The 18,575-nt window shown below is 37.9% G+C and overlaps 1 protein-coding gene across 1 annotated transcript in view; it reads right to left on the bottom strand.

The window, feature by feature from the left end:
• Positions 1 to 18,575, bottom strand: part of DIAPH3 (diaphanous related formin 3) — a 482,479-nt gene that overhangs the window by 321,556 nt on the left and 142,348 nt on the right. The window contains exons 8-9 of the mRNA XM_046664521.1: positions 14,069 to 14,205; positions 11,794 to 11,899 (exon numbers count right to left, since the gene is read on the bottom strand). Of these exons, the coding sequence (XP_046520477.1) occupies positions 11,794 to 11,899; positions 14,069 to 14,205 (243 nt within the window). The remainder of the gene's footprint in view (positions 1 to 11,793; positions 11,900 to 14,068; positions 14,206 to 18,575) is intronic.

Below are 18,575 nucleotides of genomic sequence, written 5' to 3'. Positions count from 1 at the left end.
ATAGGCACTTAGAGCAATAGCTTTATGGGAAATTGATAACCAGCAAGCTCTAAAAGATACTTTGAGAAAATTCAGAAACACCCAGAGAGAAAAGTATTTTTAGATATTCATAAGTGTGGCTTGATCATTTTAAAGGAAACAGAGCACAATCAGCGATCCCAGAAAAGAGAAATCTACTTTTTTGCCCCTTAAGTTAGCTAACTGGAAAACAACATCTTTATTCTTAACTTAAGCTTAACACCTGCTAGCTATTTCACACATTAGGCTTAATAATTATGAGAAACTTCATTAAAGACTAAGAATCCACAACAAAATGGTTGAGTAGGGAAAAATAAGACTTAACAATGCTTCCCATTTCCATTCTTAATTAACAGCAGAGAAATTTAACCTGAATTTATCAGAAACAGGAAAAAGAAATAAATTTAAATTATGCTAAAATGACCATTCACTTCTCAGAGAAAATTAAACTTTAGGGGCCGGCCCCAGGGCCAAGTGGTTAAGTTCAAACGCTCTGCTTTGGTGGCCCAGGGTTTCACTGGTTCAGATCCTGGTCACAGACATGGCACCGCTCATCAGGCCATGCTGAGGTGGCATCCCACATGCCACAACTAGAAAGACCCACAACTAAAAAATATATATATATACAACTATGTACTGGGGGAATTTGGGGAGAAAAAGCAAAAAAGAAGAAGACTGGCAACAGTTGTTAGGTCAGGTGCCAATCTTTACAAAGAAAAACTTTAAAAATTATGTCAAGAAATTTTAGTGACATCAAAAGATAATGACACTACTAACCATAACAGAAAATATAATTACTTACTACTAAGGCAATTAGTTTCACAAAGTCAAATATGATCAGCCACCTGTATCTTGGTAAAAATTTCTCAAGAACTGAATCAAATACATGACCTGCACAACTATCAAAGGAAGTTGTTGCTGCTAGCCCTCCTCTCCATCCTTATTCCCTTAATATACCAAATAAGTAGTTTGTTAAAAAAGAAATGATCATGAGTGAAGTCAGAGACATGGCAGAGTGAGCTTGCCCAGGACTCTCTCCCCTCCAACATACAACAAAAAGGAGTAACCATATTCCAAGGAAAAAAATATCCTAATAGCACAGAAATCCTCAGAGACCCACAGCAGCCAAACAAAGGAGGGCAGAGAGGCTGGAGCCCCCCTCAGAGGAGGTGGAAGGGGTAAGAGAGATCTTTGCTCCCTCCCCTAAAGACTGGGATCGCTGCCGTGGGATGCTCCATGAGGGAAGGAGTGGGGGATGGGCTGCACGTCCACAGGATCACCTAGGACTCCCATGGCTGTGCAGCCCAGACGGAAGCCCTCTTACAGGAGAAAGCTTTCATGTGGGGTGACCTCAGCAAGCCAAGACCCCAGGAGAGAAGACAGCGAGAGCTGATTGGGAAACAGGGTCTGCAACAAGAGAAGGTGGCCCTCCCACCCCCACCCATGCTGTGCGAGCCATCTCGCTGAAGGCAGAGGGCTCAGAATACACAGCTCTTGACCCCCACCCTAGTGGCGACAGACTGTAACTGCAACCGAGTAATAGCACTATGCGCAAAAACCATTCTGGCATCAAACAATTCATAAAAACTCCAGACCAGAGGGAAAATAAGCACCCAGAATTATGCCGAGGACTCAGAAATAAGTAAACTAAACGAAAATGAATTCAGAATACCTATAATCAGAAAACTCAATGAGGTAAAGTAAAACAGAGACACAAATCAACGAAATCTGGAGTTACTTCAGAACAGAGACTGTAACTATAAAGAAGAATCAATCAGAAATAATAGAGATGAAAAATACAATGGATCAGATAAAACAGAACACAGATTCCCTGAATGCCCATGTGGATGCGATAGAGGAACAAATCAGCATACTCAAAGACAGACACGTTGAATGGCTCCAGACAGAGGAAAAGAGCATTAAGAATAAAAAAGAATGAAGAAAATCTCCACAAAATAGCAGACTCAATGAGGAAATGCAATATAAGAATAATTGGAATCTCCGAGGGCAATGAAAACGAGAATAGAGCAGAAACTGTGCTCAAAGAAATAATAGCAGAGAACTTCCCAAATCTAGAGAATGAGAGAGAAATATGTGTGGAGGAAGCTTTCAGGTCTCCTAGATACGTCAATGTAAAGAGACCTACTGCAAGGCATATAGTAGTAAAGCTGGGAAAAGTGAATGACAAAGAAAGAATACTCAGGGCAGCAAGGCAGAAGAAAATAACCTACAAAGGAATCCCTATCAGACTTTCAGCAGATTTCTCTGCAGAAACCTTACAAGCTAGGAGAAGTTGGAATGACATTCAAAACTTTGAAAGATAACAATCTTCAGCCAAGAATATTCTATCCAGCAAAAATATCCTTCAGATATGAGGGAGAAATTAAATCTTTCCCAAACAAAAGCTGAGGGACTTCGTAGCCATGAGACGCCCCCTACAAGAAATCCTCAAGAAGGCCCTCATACCTGAAAAAAGAAAAAAGGGGAAAAGGGGTCACAAAACAGAGTAGGGAGACAAATAGATAGAATCAGAATAGGATAGGAAATATACAACTATACCATTAGGATAAAGGGAAGGAAAACACCAAAAACAAAGACAATCTTATCACTTTAACCACAAACTCACAACACAAGTTGGAATAAGAGATGACAAGAATAACTTAGAAGGAAAGGGACTGCATCAGTTTAGGCTAAGGAAATAAGAGGCCACCAGAAATGGACTATGTTATACACAAGATTCTGAATACAAACTTCAGGGTAGCCATCAACCTTAAAAGCAGAACAGAGACACAAAAAAATAATTAAGGAAATAGGAAACTGCAGATGTCAATGGGTAGGCCAAAACAAACAGGACAAGAAACAAAAGTAATGCAGGAAAACTAGAAAACGAGTGACAAAATGACAGCATTAAGCCCTCATGCATCAAGAAACACCCTCAATGTACATGAATTGAACTCTCCAATAAAAAGACAGAGTAACAAGATGTATTCAAGAACAAGATCCAACAATCTATCGTCTCCAGGAAACACACCTCAGCTCCAACGACAAACACGGGCTCAGAGTGAAGGGGTGGAAGACGATAATCCAAGCTAACAGCAAACAAAACAATGCAGATGTCACAATACTTATATGAGACAAAGTAGATTTCAAGATAAGGTAGGTAAAGAGAGATATGGAGGGTCAGTACATAATGATCAAAGGGACACTATATCAAGAAGAAATAACGCTTATAAATATCTATGCACCCAACACAGGAGCACCAAAGTTCATAAAGCAACTATTAATAGACCTAAAGGAAGATGTTAAAAATAACACAATAATAGTAGGGGACCTCAACACCCCACTCACATCATTGGACAGATCATCCACACAGAAAACCAACAAGTAAACAGTGGAATTAAATGAAAAGCTAAAACAGTTGGACTTAATAGACATATATAGAACACTTCATCCAAAAACAGCAGAATACACATTCTTCTCAAGTGCACATGGAACATTCTCAAGGACAGACCATATGTTGGGAAACAGGGCAAGCCTCTATAAATTTAATAAAATTGAAGTAATAACAAGCATCTTCTCCAACCACAGTGCTATAAAACTAGAAGTTAATAACAAGAAAAAAGCTGAGACAGTCACAAAGATGTGGAGACTAAACAATATGCTATTGAACAAGCAATGGATCATTGAAGAAATTAAAGAAGAAATCAAAAAATATCTGGAGGCAAATGAAAATAATAACATGCCATACCAACTCACATGGGATACAGCAAAAGCTGTATTAACAGGGAAATTCATCGCAATGCAAGCACATATTAACAAACAAGAAAGATCCCAAAAAAGCAACCTCAAATTACACCTAACTGAACTAGAGAAAGAAGAACAAACAAAGCCCAAAGTCAGGAGAAGGAGAGAAATAATAAAAATCAGATCAGAAATAAATGCTATTGAAACAAAAAAGGCAGTAGAAAGGATCAATGAAACAAAGAACTGGTTTTTTGAGAAGATAAATAAAATTGACGAACCCCTAGCCAGTTTTACAAAGAAAAAAAAGAGAGAAAGCTCAAATAAACAAAATCAGAAATGAAAGAGGAGAAATAACAAGAGACCCCGCAGAAATACAACGGATTATAAGAGATACTATGAAAAATTATACGCAAACAAAATGGATAACCTAGAGGAAATAGGTAAATTCTTAGACTTTTACAATCTCCCAAAGCTAAGTCAAGAAGAAGCAGACAGTCTGAACAGACCAATCACAAGGAATGCGATTGAAACAGCAATCAAAAGCATCCCAAAGAATAAAACCCCAGGACCAAACAGCTTTCCTGGGGAATTCTACCAAACTTTCAAAGAGGATTTAATACCTATCCTTTTCAAGCTATTCCAAAAAATGAGGGAGGATGGAACACTTCCTAATACATTCTACCAGGCCAACATCACGCTGATACCAAAGCCTGACAAGGACAGCACGAAAAACGAGAACTACAGGACGATATTGCTGATGAACATAGATGCAAAAATTCTAAACAAAATTTTGGCAACTCGAATTCAGCAATACATCAAAAGGATCATACATCATGATCAAGTGGGATTCATACCAGGGACTCAGGGATGGTTCAACATCTGCAAATCAATCAATGTGATACACCACATCAACAAATTGAGAAATAAAAACCACATGATCATCTCAATAGATGCAGACAAAGCATTTGACAAGATCCAACAGCCATTTATGATAAAAACTCTTAACAAAATGGGGATAGAAGGAAATTACCTCAACATAATAAGGGCCACATATGACAAACCCACAGCCAACATCATACTCAATGGGTAAAAACTGAGCACCATCCCCCTGAAAACAGGAACAAGACAAGGATGCCCTCTATCACCACTCTTATTTAACATAGCACTGAAAGTCCTGGCCAGAGCAATTAGGCAAGAGAAAGGAATAAAAGGAATCCAAATAGGGGAGGAAGAAGTGGAACTCTCCCTGTTTGCAGACAACATGATCTTATATATAGAAAACCCCAAAGAATCCATTGGAAAACATTTAGAAATAATCAACAACTACAGCAAAGTTTCAGGATATAAAATCAACTTACATAAATCAGTAGCATTTCTATACTCCAATAACAAACTAAGAGAAAAAGAACTCAAGAACACAATACCATTCACAATTGCAACAAAAAGAATAAAATATCTCAGGGTGAATTTAACTAAGGAAGTGAAGGACCTATACAATGAAAACTACAAGGCTTTCCTGAAGGAAATGGATGAGGACATAAAGAGATGGAAAGACATTTCATGAACATGGATTGGAAGAATAAACATAGTTAAAATCTCCATATTACCTAAAGCAATCTACAGATTCAACATCATCCCAATCAGAATCCCAATGACACTCTTTACAGAGATAGAAAAAAGAATCCTAAAATTCATGTGGGGCAACAAAAGACCCCGAATTGCTAAAGCAATCCTGAGAAAAAAGAACAAAGCTGGATGCATCACAATCCCTGACTTCAAAAGATACTACAAAGCTACAGTGATCAAAACAGCATGAAACTGGTACAAAAACAGGTGAACAGATCAATGGAACAGAATTGAAAGCCCAGAAATAAAACCACACATCTACGGACAGGTAATCTTTGACAAGGGAGCTGAGGGCATACAATGGAGAAAAGAAAGTCTCTTCAACAAATGGTGCTGGGAAAACTGGACAGCCACATGCAAAAGAATGAAAATTGACCATTCTTCTTCACCATTCACAAAAGTAAACTCTAAGTGGATCAAAGACCTAAAGGTAAGAGCAGAAATCATGAGGTTTCTAGAGGAAAATGTAGGCAGTACACTCTGTGACATCAGTATTTAAAGGATCTTTTCAGACACCATGTCTTAGACAAGGGAAACAATAGAAAGAATAAACAAATGGGACCTCATCAAACTAAAGAGCTTCTTCAAGGCAAGGGAAAACAGGATTGAAACAAAAAAACCCAATAATTGGGAAAAAATATTTGCAAGTCATATATCCAACAAAGGGTTAATTGCCATAACATATAAAGAACTCACGCAACTCAACAACAAAAAGTCAAACAACCCGATCAAAAAATGGGATGGAGACATGAACAGACACTTATCCAAAGAAGACATACGGATAGCCAATAGGCACATGAAAAGATGTTCATCATCACTGATCATCAGGGAAATGCAAATCAAAACTACACTAAGATATCACCTTACACCCGTTAGAATCGCAAAAATAATCAAAACAAAAAGTAACAAGTGTTGGACAGGTTGTGGAGGAAAAGGATCCCTCATACACTGCTGGTGGGAATGCAAACTGGTGCAACCACTAAGGAAAACAGTATGGAGATTTCTCAAAAATTAAAAATAGAAATACCATATGACCCAGCCATCCCAATACTGGGTATCTATCCAAAGAACTTGAAGTCAGCAATTCCAAAAGTCCAATGCACCCCAATGTTCACTGCAGCATTATTTACAATAGCCAAGATGTGGAAGTAACCTAAGTGCCCATCAACTGATGATTGGATAAAGAAGATATGGTATATATATACAATGGAATACTACTCAGCCATGAAAAAAAGAATGAAAACATCCCATTCACAACAACATGGATGGACCTTGAGGGAATTAAGTTAAGTGAAACAAGCCAGACAGAGAAGGACAATCTCTGTATGACTCCACTCATATGAGGAATTTAAACATGTGGACAAAGAGAACAGATTAGCGGCTACCAGGGGAAAGGGGGCGGGGGGGTGGGCACAAAGGGTGAAGGGGTGCACCTACAACACAACTGACAAACAATAATGTACAACTGAAATTCACAGGGTTGTAAACTATCATAATCTCAATAAAAAGTTGAAAAAAAAAAAAAAAAAGTCTGCCCAAGTCCTTGGGGTCTGATTTTCAGCACCTGGGGTCAGCTGGACCAGGGTCTGGCGTCCCTAGGGTGGGGCCTGCCTGAGGCCTTGCATGCACTTCCGAGCCAGGAGGCTGGGACAGCTCTCCAGGGAGAGATGCCCAGGGGTGCCTGAGAAGCCCAGACCCACCAGACTAGGGTGTAAAAGGCACTGAGCTGTGTGCAGGTCAGGGGGCCAAAGAGGGATCTGTAGCCTGATCCATGATTGTGGGAGGCCACAGCAGCTGCGCCCTAGTCAGATCGCAGGGCTAGGCGTGGACAGGGGTCTGGAGGAGGGTTGCTGTACCCCGGTTCTCCAGGGAACGCCCCCCTTCGCCCCACCCGGGCAGCTCAGTGCGCCCTCCCTCAGCTCCCCGGCTGCCCTGTGGGATGCGCAGCTCACGCCTGGGCAGCAGTGCGAAAAAAAAAAAAAATGAAATGATCTCCACAAACATTCATAGCAGCATTATTCATAATAGCCAAAAAGTAGAAACAACCCACATGTCTGCCAACTGACAACAGATAAAGAAAATGTGGTATATCCATACAATAGAATATTTGGCAAGAAAAAGAATGAAGTGCTGATCCGTACAACATGGATAAACCTTGAAAACACTTTGCTAAGTGAAAGAAGCCAGTCAGAAAAGACCACATATTATAATATTATATCAAATGTCCAGAATATGAAAATCTATAGAGATTAAGTAGATTAATGGTTGCCTACAGCTAGAGGGAATGAGGATCTTTCAGGGTGACAGCTAAGGGAGGTGAAGAGTTTCTTTTGGGGTTGATGAAAATATTCTAAAATTGGGGTGAAGGTTGCACAACTGTGAACAAACAAAAAACACTGATTTGTACACTTTAAACGTACAATTTATATGTGGGTAAATTTTATATATGAACTTTATCTCATAAAAGCTGTTAAAAAGTCATTTCAAAATTATATCAAATCTCTAGATAGACAAATAAATTTAATTCTTTTTTTTTTTTGGAGGAAGATTAGCCTTGAGCTAACTGCTGCCAATCCTCCTCTTATTGCTGAGGAAGACTGGCCCTGAGCTAACATCCATGCCCATCTTCCTCTACTTTATATGTGGGACGCCTACCACAGCATGGCTTTTGCCAAGCAGTGCCATGTCCGCACCCAGGATCCAAACCAGTGAACCCTGGGACACTGAGAAGCGGAACATGCGAACTTAACCACTGCGCCACTGGGCCAGCCCCTAATTCAAGTTTTAATGTCTTCTATAGAATAGTAATCTTAATTCCCAATTTTATTTTTTTTAAAGATTGGCACCTGAGGTAACATCTGTGGCCAATTTTTTTTTTAATTTATTTTTCTTCTTCTCCCCAAAGCCCCCAGTACATAGTTGTATATTCTAGTTGTAGGTCCTTCTGGTTGTGCTATGTGGGATGCTGCCTCAGCATGGCCTGATGAGTGGTGCTGGGTCCGCGCCCAGGATCCAAACCAGCAAAGCCCTGGACCATGGAAGCAGAAGGCAGAAACTTAACCACTCAGCCGTGGGGCTGGCCCCTTAATTCCCAATTTTTAATTTATGCTTCTCTTTCAGAGTATTCTACAGACATTAACCAGCTGAATATAAATTTATCGGAACTATAAAAATCTTTTTTCCAAAACATAGCACCTTCAGTAAAACCAGAGTAATTACATATAACATAAATGACTAAATTTACCCAAGAATTTTTTTGATTCATGTAGTTTGGCTTCAAGTTCATATGGCAATCAATTCAAGTTTTAAAAGATCAGGTAAATTTACCTTAATATCTGGTAGCCAAAACAAATTTAACACAATAAATAATCAAGAATTTTAAGGTAACACTCAAACTTTCCAATTAATGAGTGGATCATGTCATTTACCAGGGCAAAATTTGGCTTCGTTCTTAATAAGACATTTTTTTATCCCTTCCCTTACAGCTTTAAAACACCAAGTGATGTAACATTGCTGTAAACAAAGCTGGGACCCCAGTTTTACCAAGGTTTTTTAACCTTTTTATTCTGAAATAATTATTGATTCATAGGAAGTTACCAAAAAAAAAAAAGAAAAAGAAAAAGGACAGGTAGGTCCTAAGTATTCACAGAATTCCTCTCAGTGGTAACATTTTGCATAATTATAGTACAATCCCAAAACCAGGAAAGTGAAATTGGTAAAATCCAGAGAGCTTATTCCGATTTTATCAGCTTTACACTCATCTGTCTGTACATGTACAGTTCTATGCAATTTTATCACATGTATTGATTTGTAACCACGATCACAATCAAGACACAACTGTTTCATCACACAAGACTCCCTCCCGCTATTTATTTATGGCCACACCCAACACATTCCCAGACCCCATTCCAAAACTTTGGCAACCATTAAACTGTTCTCCATCTGTATAACTTGGTTCTTTCAAGAATGTTATATAAACAGAATCATACAGTTTGCAATCTTTCAGGATTGGCATTTTTCAATCAGGATAATTCTTTAAAGAGTCATGCGAGTTGCTGTATGTTATCAACAGCAGTTCATTCCTTTTTTGCTGAGTAGTGTTCTGTGGTATGGGTGTACCAAAGTCTAGCCATTCACCTGGTGAAGTACATCTGGGTTGTTTCCAGTTTGGGGCTATGACAAATAAAGCTGCTATAAAAATTAGTGTCTGGATTTTTGCATGAACAAAGTTTTCATTAATCTCGGATAAGTGCTCAAGAGTGTAATTGCTGGGTTGCATAGTTAAATAACAATTTTAATAGCAACACTGGTAATGTTTCTGAAAAAAAAAAATGAAGATACCTTCAATCTCCACTCTTCACTGACTTTGTTTTTTTAATTTAACAAAATTACTTTTTAAAACCAGCAGTTACTCAACACTTATGCTAATGAGCCAAGCACTGCACTATGCATTTTAAATACATTATCCTATGTAATCCCTACATCAACAATGAGCCAGGCACTGCTATTATCGCCATCTTACAAAGGAGAAAAGAAGCATAGAGAAGATTTGGGAACTGATCCAGAGTCACAAAGCTAGGATGTGAAGAGCTAGGACTTAAATTCAAGCCTGCCTGACTCAGAAGTCTGTTCTTTTCATCACAAGACATTACCTTTTACTCCTGTAACACGTGTGATTAGACACAAAACGTATATATATCAACACAAAAAAGTCTTTCCTTAGGGGATGAAGACTGTATGTGACTATTACATTTCATAAATGAGATTTTTAAAATCAGACATGTCCTCTAACATGAACAAAAGACAAAAATTAATCTAATTACCTACGGGAATTTGTGCAAATACTATGTAAGTAAAAGGTAACATGAGTACTAGAGGAAAATTCAGATCAAGTAATTGTTCAGCTTTTCTCTACAAAGTTTCTTTCAGGTTTACTCTTCATTAGTCTTGTGGTAAAAAGGAAATCTGGGGACAGATGAGAAAGGAGGAGAAGGGAAATGAGGGGAACGGTTTACAAACTAAAAGACCCTAGCACACCAAGTGAGGGAACAAGCAAGGTCTGTGTCACAAGTGGCTGACACATCCCAGATGCCCACACTCCCAGATGAGTAAGGAGGGGCTCTTCCAGAAGCTCCAGTAATGGACCCATGCAATAAGGACCACATACTCAGATGTTCAAGCCTGCCTACTGCCCAGAGAAACAAATTCACAACAGAGGTCCTGACTAGCCGTTCACAAACACTACCATCAGAAACGTCATCCTCACAATCATCATGAAGAGAAATGTCACAATAAATTTATTAATTTGATAGTCCCTAACATTTTCTGATTTTGTCAAACACCACCCGTTTATTTATTTTTTAACACTAAGATTTAGCTTGTCTATCCCTACCACAATGAGAAACAATAAAATGGCCAAGCTATACAGAGCTTTAAAACAAAAACTGTAACTTCTATAACTTTTTACTATTAAGTGTGAAACAGATTTACTTCATAGCTATTAGCCCCTTGGTTTCCGAATTTTTGATTGAAGATCTTCCAAAAATCTCAATAGCCAGGTGACAAGCACATCAATTAGATAAAACAAAGAAATTTGGAGGCAGAAGTCAGTTATCAACATAGCAGTAAAAACTCTTGTCTCTTTAAAGAAAGGAGACATTAAATGAACACTAGTTACGCAGTTTTGAATATTATAATATAATATTATATTATGTGATTTTGGGGGAGCATTTAAATATCTTTGAGAATCTCTATAAGTGTATCTCAGTCTCATTACTACTCATGTAAACTCTCAACTTTTCAGATATGAAAACTAACACAATGAGAAGGCATAATTCAGTTAATTACCAAAACTCCTTAAAAATTATAATAATCAACTAATAAGACTAACAGAGCATAAGCAATTCATTGACTGTGATTATGTATATATATATTTTTAAAGATTTTATTTTTTTCCTTTTTCTCCCCAAAGCCTCCCGGTACATAGTTGTATATTCTTCGTGGTGGGTCCTTCTAGTTGTGGCATGTGGAACGCTGCTTTAACGTGGTTTGATGAGCAGTACCATGTCCACGCCCAGGATTCGAACCAACGAAACACTGGGCAGCCTGCAGCGGAGCACAGGAACTTAACCACTCGGCCACGGGGCCAGCCCCCTGTGACTATATATTTTATAGAGAAATCTAGTAAGTCAACTTCTAGGAAAGTAACCTAAGGAAATAATCATGGGGGATCACCAAGTTGTATCCATAAGATAAATTATGACATAGTATAAACTAGAATTCTATACATTTATTTAAAATGCTATAAAATATTAAACGGTACGCAGGGTTTCATGCTATAGCATTAAATGTAAGCCGGTCAGAAAACAGTTACAAAATAATATGTATGATATCCACAAAACCTACCTGCAGCTGAACTGAATTGTGCCGAAGACCTTCCACAATAGAAAAAAATCTGTCAATTTTTCTCTCTTCTCCAGCTGTTGTTAAAGCTTCTAAAACTTCTTCAAGGCTATTGAAAATTTTTAAATAATTAATTAAATTGCAAACAGCAAATAACCCAAATGCCATAATCCAATCGCTTAATCTACTAAATTCCAGAGTCACTGCTCCTAGGTAACCAAGATTTTAAAAGTAGCTTACTGAGTACACAGCATGTACCCAGCATTAACTATACGTTTTAGTTCATTTATTCCTCAGTATAACTCGATAATGATGTTTATTTATCAAAAATTTATATGGTGCTTACTACACATCACACACTATTTGAACCTGTTTACAAATATTAACTCTTTTTAATGTATATAACCCTATGAAATAGGTATTATCCCATATTGTAGATTAGAAAATTGAGGCAGAAAAAGGTTAAGAAATTTGTCCAAGGACTCATATGTACTAAATGGTAGAACAAAGATCTGAAACCAGAGTCTTAGTGAGCACTATATAAATTCTCTGAACCAATACATTCTACTTCATCTTTAGTGTAAGTGAAGTTCTGGTAGCCAAAAATATATAGTAGTAAGGAACTGTAGTCAAATATAAAAAATAATAGTTATGCAAGAACTATACTTGCTACATCTTTAAAGAATAGTTGTATTAACAGTACCTAGCATACTGTAGAAGCTCACATAGTTTGTGGACACAGACATGTAGTCCCAAATGTTATTTACATCATTTTATCATTTTGATAACCTATTCTGAAGTCAAGAAATAAAAATAATACAGAAGTAGAGGAAGAGGAAAGAGAAGAGGAGGAAAAAGAGGATAAAGAAAAACAAGGGAGGGCAGTCCCATGGCCTAGGGGTTAAGTTCTGCATGCTTTGGTGTGGTGGCCCAGGTTCAGTCTCTGGGTACGGACCTACACAACTCCTGAGTGGTCATGCTATGTTGGCAGCTCACACACAAAATAGAGGCAGATTGGCTATAGATGTTAGCTCAGGGCGAATCTTCCTCAGCAAAAAAAAAAAAAACAAAACAAGAAAGAAAGAAAGAAAAAGGGAAGGGAGAAGATAAGGGGAAAGGAAAAGGAAGGGGAAGGAGAAAGGGAAAGGAGGAGGGAGAAGAAATAGGAAGTAGGGGAGGAAGGAGGGAAGCAGAGGAAGGAGGAGAAGGAAAAGAAGAAAGGGGGAGGGGGAGCACAGGAAGTATTTTGTGTGTCAACATTAAATCCACTCAGGTTTCTAAGTCAAAATTAATATAGCCTTTTCAAAATGGGAAAGGGAAAGTGCAGAAGCTCTACGCCTCACTGCGCATGCTGGGATTGCAGCAAGTACGGCCTCATCTACAGATGAGCGCTCTAGGTCCCTATGGGCGCAGACGGCCAGGGCTGAGTGGTGCCTGTGACTCCCCAACTAGTCCAAACTGCGCAGCTCAGCAGTCCCCACCCCAGCAGGGTCACCACAAGAACAATTTTCAAATGCATGCAGGAGGTTCCGCTTCTAGGGCTCTGTCTGCCCTCATAGGAGAAGGCTATTTCTGTCTGTTCTTCTGGTTGTCTAGTCTTCATATCTTTATCCTTTTTAAAAGGCATTTTAAATAATGTTTAAAGACTTCCTTTGTAACAAGAACACCAATCTTCTTTAAAAAGAAAAAAGGTTTATTTTATAAAATAAAGGTTTTATCTTATAAAGGTTTTTTTAATAAACCTTATAAAAAAAGGTTTATCATACAAAACTATCTTTTAATATGCATGGAATGGTCTTTTAGTTACAGCCCTAACAAATGTGGAAAATGTCTTTAAAATTTACAGTTTTAGTGTATACTTTTTGGTCGAGGACTATGTCCCTCAACCAGTAAAGTACTATTACATACTTTCTAAATCACTTTCTAAGTCTGCCTTACATATAGATTTTCCAATAGTATGTTGTTTACTTTTACAAGAGAATGTACGTTAAAAAATCACATAAGAGACAGAACCCATTTGTATATTTTTCAAAGCCTTCATTTAGAATATGATGAAGAAATCAGTTTTTCATAGAAACATGTTAGCCCATAACTACTACATCAATTAAGAGAAATACTCAAACATTTCCGTTCAGCCAATATGAATCTAAATCAGCTGCTTAAGTATACTTGACTTATTTACAGTAAATTCTAAACTAGAATGGATAATGAAAACATTAAATGAATCAAACTGTATTAAATGAGTACGTAATTAGAGAAATAAGTTGAGAAGACTTACATGTTTTCCTCCCCTACAATGCAGACTGCAGAGAGGAGTTTAACCACATCTGTCATCATACTGGGGTGCTCAGGGTCGATTGCTTTTGCTAATAAAGAAAGACTCCTCTCTTCACTCATAATTCTTTCCAAGCCATACTATAACATTTTGGAAATAAGAGGTTAAATGTTAGTTGGTTGGTAAAATAGTGCCCTGAATAAAATGTAGTTAATAAAAAACATTTATAGGATAATACATTTTTACACTTAGTAAAGCTGAAAAATATAAAGAATGTACAATATCCTAAAAAAAATTCATACGGTATTCACTTTACATCAAGAATTATGAGAATCAACCAAATACACATAAGCCCTCAAAAGTGATTTTACAACAATACAACTGATAATTATTAAGACAGATGAGTAGCCAACTGGAAAAAGGGAGAAGCAGCGAGGAACACTGAGATTTCCCAATGGGAATATACAAAATGAACAGTCAGATATTGAACCAGACACTGAGGCCACCAGGAACTTTCCTGGGGAGGCAGGTTGGTGACAGAGAGATCACCACAAGTAAATACATAGATCAGCACTGTCCCAGAGAAATATAACATGAACCACACGTGCACTATAAAGTTTTCAGGCAAAAAGTAAAATTAATTTTAATAAAATTAATCCAATATGTCTAAAATATTATCAACATGCAATCAATATGAAACGTTTATTGATGTTTTACTTTTTTCTTTCTAACTGTTCAAAATCTAGTGTGTGTTTTATACTTACAGCACATCTCCATTCAGACTAGCCACATTTCAAGTGCTCAATAGCCACACGTGGCAACCACGTTATAAAGTGCAGGCCTAGACAGTAACACTTAGTTCATAAATGGGCGAAAGTTGAAAGATGATTTGGGCAGATATCATGTACAAACTGCCATAAGGAGCAGATGTATTCTAATCAGAACGATATTTTATCAAAAGAAAGACAATGCAGCTGTAAACACATTATTTTACAAATGGGATGATTTTGGATAAGGACGAAGTTGATTTGCTACTGCCAGGATGTCACATCCAATGAGAAGATAAGGAGTTATGTTAGTGACTTATTGTTTTGATATAAGGATGCATGTCTCTTACAGCCCACTTGTAATCTATGAAAGATAAGTATCAAATAAGAGAGGATGAATAGATGGATAAAACAATTATTATTTATCCACCATGCATCCCAGAGAATCCTTCTAAAGAGAAATTGGTTGATTAGAATTATTACTAAGCACTAAAAAGGACCTTAATCTCAATTACAGACTTATGAACTATGGCTTAAACTCAAAATTAGCACTAGATATAAGTATCAAAGTTGGATCTATAACAAGCTTACACCCGACGCTTTGAGTGTTATGAAATCCTATTTAAAACTTTCCTGTCTTGTACATGGCACTTATGTAAAGAAGCTGTCACACTGTGCTGAAATATTGCATTTGCTTAAAACCACTATCTAAGGAAGACAGGTACGAAGATGGAAGTACAAGCAGAAGGGCCAAGGGCCCCAGGATATGATTTTTGGAGAGACTTCTCTGTCTTGTTGGTGATAGGGAAAAACCAGCCAGGAAATGCTCACGTTTGTGATGCCCTGGGCTGTTTCATTACTGGAAACAAAGAACAAAAACACAGGCATGGGGCCAGAGACTACAATATGCCTTAATAATCATTCTAGGGAATTCTCGGAGCCTTATAAAGTACCACTTAGATCCAATTTAAAAAGTCAGTCAGTCAATGCTTACCAAGCACCGAGGGGCTGCCTCTGTCCTAAGACACTTGAGGATTGAGGAAAGCTTGCCTCCACATTTCCTCTTCATTTCCAACCCACCTGGCTGTCCTTAGCCAGTACCTCCCCATCCTCCAGCCACTCAAGGCAATTCATACTTATCTTCTCCAAGTGGTACTACCTACCTTCTGTCAAGCCTTCCAGCCCTAAACCATGATGTGTAAAAAGTTGAATAGGAGCATTCTCTGATTTCATGGTTTTCACCATCATCCTGTGACCCAAAGCTCCATCATAGGCAGTGCTCTCTGATTTTGCTAACACAAAAGTGTGTAGCCCTCATTTTAAGACTGGAATGAGGCCAGATTACCACTACTCAGTATCTAGAACTAAAAACAGAATTGCTGCCTACTTGTACATAATTACTCTCATTCAATTATTTAAACAACGCAAAACAAAAACTGTTGAGTCTGTGAAAGAAATAGTCAACTTACCAAGGCTGGCATCTAAAGTGCATTAAATGAAGGCTCTTACAAGGTTAGAGAGGTGGTGACAAATTTTGGAGGGTCTAAGGATGTCTCTCTACTGAGTGTCAAAGATCCACTCTGGATTATATGAAAACTCATGTGTTCTAAACAGAGGACCAATGCCAGGTGCCATTTGCCTTCTACACAAGGCCTATTATTACCTAATAGACGGAATTCCAGACCATTGAAGATGTGTTAGGCAGGGGAGGGTTAACAGTTTAAATCCCCGTGTAGGATGTCCAACACTTACATGAACAGTATCATCTGGTCTATCTATCTTCTATCTACATCTACTGTCATCACTACACTGATGATGAACAGCCAACCCTGGTGAGTTACTCCCAGTAGCGGCGATAACGTGGGTAAAGGGCTGGGCTTCAGGAGGAAAAGCACCTTTGCTGGGGGTACACGCCTCAAAGCAACACACAAAAAGTTAACTGATCAAACTGAAGCTCCTGTTCTAACTACCTTTTAATTTAAACAGATTAACTTTTCATCCTTTTATTTTCTTCCTAGCAAATATCCACAATCTCCTTCCACCAAAAAAATATTTAGCCCAATTTAGTATTATAAGAAATTTAATTTCATATGACATTATCAAGTTTGCACATTATATTAATTATGTAATTACTAGTACCAAATAAGGTACCACATTTTTTTTTAATCTTAAAGCCTATATTTTTCATCATTCAATGAACTCTTGTAAACACTGCACATGAGGTATAGGAAAAACCATCAATGGGTCTTAGGAAAAAAAATAAACTTTAGCGAAAATTTCAGACATTACAATACTAATTCCAAGGATCAGTAACTTTTTATTCTTATTTGCACAGGTGATAGCAATAAATGTAAATGGCAATATATTCCAACTCCAGGTATACAAACTATAAGCAACACAATATCTTATTATAAGAATAAACTACATTATATTATATAACTAGAAATAAATACACAGTTTACTCTCTCTCCAATTCAGTCTCAAACCAAGTATGAATATTATCTTCTATATACTGTCTCACTTTAACCATGATATGTTTCTTAAATTCTAATTATGATCTACATGCCCCTTTGGTTTGAAAAAACAGTCCCTAGGTTTTCTCTACCCTCAGCCTTTCCATGACTAACGAAATTTCCAATTTCTATATTCTCACTTTAGAAGGGGTCTCCTAAAGCAGAATTATGTACTCAGTGTGGAAAGAGCTCTCCCCTCTCACCAATTTCTGGTTCCTTTATTCATTTACTTTTATAAGATTCTACAAAAGGCTACTTAATATAGCTAAAATCTAACTCTCACAGAATAATGAGTTCAATATAGAAAGGACTTGTGATTTCTACATCAGATATTTTCTGTGAAAAACGTAAGTGACTGGAGGGACATGGAGGTGAAAAATATTTCATTGGTTAAGAATAGAAAACTTAGGGGCTGGCGCGGTGGCACAGCAGTTAAGTTCACACATTCTGCTTCGACGGCCCAGGGTTCGCTGGTTCGGATCCCGAGTGCAGACCTACACATTGCTTGTCAAGCCATGCTGTGGTAGGTATCACATATATAAAGTAAAGGAAGATGGTCATGGACGTTAGCTCAGGGCCAGTCTCCCTCCACAAAAAGAGGAGGATTGGTGGCAGATGTTAACTCAGGGCTAATGTTCCTCAAAAAAAAAGAAAACTTAGCCCCAGAAAATGCTGAAAAACACATAAGTAACTTAATAAGACTTAAAGACTTAGAAAATATAAATATCTGCTACATAAATGTGGGGCCAGCCCGGTGGCATAGTGGTTAAGTTTGCCCACTCCGCTTCAGCAGCCTGGGGTTCACAGGTTTGGTTCCCAGGCTTGGACCTGTACACCAGTCACCAAGCCATGCTGTGGTGGCGACCCACATACAAAATACTGGAAGACTGGCACAGATGTCAGCTCAGGGACAATCTTCCTCAAGCAAAAAGAGGAAGACTGGCAAATGGATGTTAGCTCAGGGCAAATATTCCTCACGAAAGGGGGGGAAAAAGGAAAGAAATATAATTGTTAATAATTTAAGTACCAGTACTTAAGTGTGTAGTCCTCTAAATGTTTACTTTAAAGCAAAATATTAAGAATTAAAATTACTCAGAAATATACAGATGGTTTTGGAATGAAACACAAATCACCATACTACCATAAGTAAAACTTCCTCCCCTGTTGTCTAACAGCAACTAAAACACCTATCATGCACACATCATGAGGCAGATGTGTTTACAGATATTG

This window comes from Equus quagga, chromosome 6, assembly GCF_021613505.1.
Source record: "Equus quagga isolate Etosha38 chromosome 6, UCLA_HA_Equagga_1.0, whole genome shotgun sequence".
Classification (NCBI taxonomy): Eukaryota; Metazoa; Chordata; class Mammalia; order Perissodactyla; family Equidae; genus Equus; species Equus quagga.
This window is presented reverse-complemented; position numbering and strand designations above follow the sequence as displayed.